General features: G+C 47.6%; 1 protein-coding gene across 1 annotated transcript in view; it reads right to left on the reverse strand.

Annotated features, from left to right (window-relative positions):
* Positions 1 to 4,344, reverse strand: part of LOC135816201 (mucin-like protein) — a 67,708-nt gene extending 63,364 nt beyond the window's left edge. Inside the window, exon 1 of the mRNA XM_065329600.1 lies at positions 3,788 to 4,344. Coding sequence (XP_065185672.1) covers positions 3,788 to 3,893 — 106 coding nt within the window. The 5' untranslated portion in view covers positions 3,894 to 4,344. The remainder of the gene's footprint in view (positions 1 to 3,787) is intronic.
* Between the last annotated feature and the right edge of the window lie 1,656 nt (positions 4,345 to 6,000).

The following is a 6,000-nucleotide window of genomic DNA, read 5'->3' on the forward strand; positions in this document are numbered from 1 at the left end:
TCTCTCTCTCTCTCTCTCTCCCCTCTCTCTTCTCTCTCTCTCTCTCTCTCTCTCTCTCTCTCTCTCTCTCTCTCTCTCTCCTCTCTCTCTCTCTCTCTCTCTCTCTCTCTCTTCTCTTCTCTCTCTATCTCTCTTCTCTTTCTCTCTCTTCTCTCTCTCTCTCATCTCTCTCTCTCTCTCTTCTCTCTCTCTCTTTCTCTCTCTCTTCCTCTCTCCTCTCTCTATCTCTCTCTCCTCCTATTCATCTCTCTCTCTCTCTCTCTCTCTCTCTCTCTCTCTCTCTCTCTCTCTCTCTCTCTCTCTCTCTCTCTCTCTCTCTTCCATGCTTGGTCAGTCTGCTCTTTCACAAGGTAAGAAAAAGAATGCGGATTATCAGGGACTTCCCTAGTAGATGACTGGTCAATGCACGTAGTCAAGAGTACCGTATTTTACCCGGCGGTTATAAGTCCCCCCCCCCCCCCCCCCCGTATCCAAAGGTCTTATTTCAGTGGGTTTTTTTTTAAGTTTCACGCAAAGAAGCACTGCTAACCACCTCCTGCTACTAATACATGAACAAATCACATAAACACTCCTCATTGGAGAGTGAAATGTCCAAATCCTGGAAAAAGGCAAATACACTGGCAAAAATGCGTACACACGGCGCACTCGTGCATGCAGTGCAGGTCATTTTCGGAAGCTGACGGTAGTTCCCGGTTGTGAGCCGAACCCAACCTTTTCTCCTTCGATTTTTAGTCGTAAATGTCGACTTCTAACCGGTAAAATCCGGTACATAAACAAGACTGTGTAACTCCGCGGCTGGTCTGGTCCACAGAGGAACGTTTTGTTGACGTCGCCTTTTTCAGGACACACGAGTCATGGCGCATGTTGTACAAAGCAGGTACAAAGCATACGCTGGGTGCCGACCTTCAATGCGAATTTACGTTTTCGCCGCTTTCAAAAAGAAAAAAATCACTTTTTCTCCCACTTCTGCAGCTTTTCAAGTAACATTTTCATAGTGTAGGTTTAGTGAACCTCTGCCGAGTTTACTCAGCCACAGAATCTCGGTGCATGCCAGTACGCAACTCAGCTGAAATTACAAGCAAGTTACACGTCCTCCTCGCCACTATCATCGCTGGAGAAAGAGCTTAAAACATTCGATCCGGACAGCTGCTGCATGTTTCATACCTTGTTCCACTTCTTCTCGTCTCGAATCACGCTCAAAGGCAGTGACCTGTCGAGCCTGTCATCTTGCCGCTCAGAAGCTGAGTGAGACTGCCCGTGTGGTGGCTGTATGTGTTATCCCAGTTCGTCGCAATAATGCCTTTGTTTGAGGCAAAAAGGCAACACCACATCACTGTCCTTTTTTTCAAATCGCCTCTTGCGCTTGTCGTACTCGCTGATCAGCACCCACGCGAGCCGCTGGTGCTTGGAGCACAGTAATAGCTTCCGCTTGACGTAGCACCTGTGAGTACTGCACTCTGGAGCAGACGTAGCCTTGCACCAGTATCGCACGGACTCTAGAGCAGGCGTAGCTCTTTTCTGCAAGGCGTTTGCATGAGAGTTTCCCTTCCGGACTTGGTGTTTATTTTGATCAGCTCAGAAGCTGATTTTGATCAGCTCCTTTGCCAGGTCCTCTGTGAGCTTCAGAGTGTGTCCGCCAGATTGGTCTCGCTTATGGAGATGTCGACATGAGCTGTAGTTTCTTCGTCAGCGATTTGCTGGTGACAACTCTTCACTAGGCGCTGTACTCTGCGAGCACTTAATACAAGCTCGCGAAGTGCTTTTTCAGCTTTTCTATACCTCCCAGCGGAAAACCATCCTTGCCGCCAGACAGTTGGAAGTAGGCAAAAACTGTATTCGCCATCACTCTGAAGTGCGAACATCCCGACCTATTTTACGGACTGGAGCGGAGGTTGCAGCGTTTTATTGCGCTGACGGAAGTGTTCGTCGGTACGGTGGCAGCTCCAGTCAAAAAGATTCAAACGAACCGATCGTAAATTCTTTGATGGTGTGTGCTGCCATGTTGTCGGATGCAATGGTTTATGGTTATGTTCGGATGGTGAATTGATGGTTCCATGCGGTATGACGCAGGCAGAACACCAAAAAATCAAGTGCGAAGATAGGCGCCGATTGTGACTTGGCGGACCAAGTACAAATGCCACCATGTCTTTGATTAGACGATTAGACACAGCTATACGCACACATGCCCAAGCCCAAACCATCACAATCGAAAACAACAAGTTCCCAAATTGCACATGGCTTAGCATACAACTTAGCATGCAGTGTTAGTACTGACTGTCACAGGTACTTGCAAAGACCACCCCAGACTACAGTCAATCTATGCTTCCCCCATAACGGGCTGATCAAACATTAGGCCCAAACAAATAATGACCTTGTTTCCGGTCGCCCGACCGGGCCACTTTTTCCCAAATTCTGAAACTTTTTTTTGGTGCCAAATGTATACAAACGGTGGCAATGCCATGTGAGCAAGTGCACTCAACGAGTCATAACTCAGTCAAATCTCAACCGAATTCCACAATCAAAACACCTACTAGGTAGCAAAGATTCTCAGCTGTCGGCTCGAAAACCTCCGGGGTCGATACGAGCTAGAATAACGGAGCTGGAAGGACTCGAACTGTTTGCTTGATTTCTCAGGATGTACAAAAACAGGAATACACCACATGCTGTACAAGAACAGTGAGTCAGTACGCAGTCAACCTACTTTGACATTGATCCTTGCCGTGATATATGTACAATGTACATGTGTAGGTGCTCTTGTCCATCAATACCACAACAATTGAGGAACCAAAATAAAATATCCAAAAAAAGTTTCATTCCGGCCGACCGAGTCTCCTTTTCGAGGGGTTGCCGACCGGAAACAAGCCTATTTTTTGTTTTGGCCTTATGACAATTTATGTCTTTGCTTGAGAATCAACCCTACAGGGGGTTAGGTGTGGAATAGCAACCATTCATAGTGACATTGGTACATGCCCAGGAATTATCATCTTTATAATGTAGAGGCATTGCACTGCAACATAAACATCGTCAACGCATTGATCATAGAACAGCCTACGAGTTGTGCAGCTTTTGCCTAGTTTAGGCTAGAGCTAGTAGAGGCTGACTGGGGATGCTTTTCTCCCGGTTTTCGTAGGAATGCAACAAAGTAATACTTTATTAATTTTGTAGTCTGTCATGTAGATAGGGGAGAGTCCGAGGCTACAGACAGAGAGATGTGTCAGGTCGGCACCCCCTCTACCCTCCGTCTCCGAGTCCGACTTGTCTTGCACTCCCACTTCCAGCAATGCATCGTTACCATCAGGGAGTAGTACAATACTCCCTGGTACCATGATGGTCAAGCGAGACACTCAGACAGGACTGGGAGAAATACTAGTAAAACATGGACAGCTTCCTTGGGAATGGGAGGGTAGAGACCTACATTACGAGACGAAACTGCAAACTACTACGTATCGCACACGCGCAGTGTATTATAGGGTGACCTCACTCCTCCGCTCACATAATGATTATGACATTGTGGAACCATGAACCTGAGCCAGATTGAGGTATTCGCAACGCAGGGTAGATCATCTACCGGTACTACATGTGATAAGCCGCACTACAGAACATTCGGCATTACGAATACACTGTCGGTAGATTCTACGTGTGCGAGTCCTCAGACCTGCACACAAGTATGTCGGCAACAAATCAAGTCCCTGTCCCACACGGACATGGGCACATCGGCAAAGAGGAATAGAGGAAAAGAGAGAGGGTCGTAAAGAAAACAATAGCATAACCATAGACCTCGGCTTACCGGATTCGGCATCTCCTTCGCCCTCGGCCTCGACTCGTGCGTGACATTTCCCTGTCGAGAGGAGGAACACCGAGAGCGCCAGAAATATGTGAAGCGCGCTGCGCATTTCCGTCCGCTAACGACCAGACCAACGCTGTCAACTGGTGCCGAGAACGGATGAGTCTCTACCTGTCTACCGTTGCTGAAGCCAACAATCAGATACTTCTCATGGCCGGATAGTGGCTTTCCAGGATGCTGGGTTGCAAGCAGTGTCGCTGATTTCGTCCGATTAATTTGGTCCCGAGACGAGCAGTAGAGTCTAGACTGACTGGTTCCACCGGCTTCCTGCAACAACCCGGCCACTCGACAACCTCTTGAGTCTCGACCGTCTCCAATCCCAGAAAATTGAGCAACCACAAAGACGTGTACTTATACAAACTACACGAGCTACGAGATAGGGACGGCGTTGTAAGGAAAATACAGAACACGAACGAGAGAAACGCAATGCCAAGGAACTCCAAACAGCTCTCCGCAACGCGAACTCAAACACGAACTGAAAACGGAGTTGCGGCAGTACGGGCGGGAGTCTGGGAACAACCACCACACCACTGCACTGCACTGGCACCAGTCACCGGTGCACCGCGTGCTCAGAGTCAGAGCTCAGTCACTCACTCATCCACATACATGTACATGACATTGTACATGATGTTGATTTTGTTGTCGATCTACAACATTGTTGTCATGTCATTGTACATCACCCATTCACTGATTCAGGATGGAAACCTGTGCTGCCACATGATACACCCGGTACCCCCGCGCCGCTGCAGCTCGTGAGCGCGCACTCCGCGCAGGTGACTAGTCTGTGAGCGCCCAAAAAAGTACTGCTGCCCGGCTAGTCCGGGAGCTGAAATCTGTAGGATGCTTTTTATTTTCGGGGTATGCCACTTCAGAGGGAGGACTTGAAACTTCGCACAGAGGTAGGCAAGGGTCTCTAGAGGACGATTTGAGAACTTGGCCGTCCCGAAGCTGTGCAGCAATGCCGGTGCAAGGAGGTTTGTTCGCTCGTCGAACACTATTTCGTTGCCGTGATTTCACAGTTTTTGCGCCATTCAGCGCTTGAAAAATGGGGAAATCAGCGGGTTTCGCTGACGTAACCAGACATTTTCATGCGAATGACTCAATTTTGCTAGATTTTCAAGAGAAACACAAAGAAACACGAAGCGAAACGCAAAGTCACACCGTCGATGAAGCATTTTTCATTCTGTTTGTATAATTGTGTCGTTCTGAGTTCTGAAGACAAACATACAGTAGCTGGTTCGTCGTCGGAGGACATGACTGGTGTTCCTGAGATTGTCGTGCGTAACGGCTAAATGACTTGCCACTTGACCCTGATGTCGACAGGCAGGTCTCGTAGGAACTGTCCGTCTCCATCGAGGTGACTCTTGATTGTTTTTACCAATAGTGTTTTGTAGATTGATCCTCACTACAAACAAGAGTACTCCTGCTACAAACGATTTCATGCTAGTCAATGAGCGGACTGACAACGTGTGTTAAAGGTGGTAAGGTACACACCATGGCAGCTGCCTTGAACGGAATCTTTGATTATACCAGTGAACGTAGAAATGCATGACTTATCTTGAATAACGTCTCTTTGAATCATTGTTTTGTTGAAGTTTCGGATGCTGCACAATGACATGCGCGTACGTGGAAGCATTCACATTGTAGAAGATCATGGGATGATTATTTCCCTACTTCACTCAGTCTTTTGTGTGGTAAATTGAGTAGTAGTAGACGTAGTATATTAATTTTAGGAATTTCCGCAAACGCAATCAGTAAATGTGGCGGTAACATGTAGAATATAATCATTTTAAAACTACAGCTACGGTGCATCATATTTATGTGAACAAAGGCTGAATGCAGATATGTAAACAGTGTCTTGGACGCGATATGCATCGGCACCGCATACATCCAGGCAAGACGATGTAGCGCAATATCTGTGTTGAACGGTTTTTGATCCCTTCATCATGGAGAACAGTATCCATTCTTCATCCGGTTTGCGATCCTCTGCTCTGTGCTGCCAACGACGTCCACTTGTTGCTCACATGTGTAGTGCTGCTGAGCGGGTTGCAACATTCGGACATGCATCGGCGAGTACCGTAAAAGCCCGTAATAAGGCCCTGGGCGGAAGCGTTAGCGACGGTCCAGAACATGGGCGCTAATGATTGGGTTGTCAC

This window comes from Sycon ciliatum, chromosome 4, assembly GCF_964019385.1.
Source record: "Sycon ciliatum chromosome 4, ocSycCili1.1, whole genome shotgun sequence".
Lineage (NCBI taxonomy): Eukaryota > Metazoa > Porifera > Calcarea > Leucosolenida > Sycettidae > Sycon > Sycon ciliatum.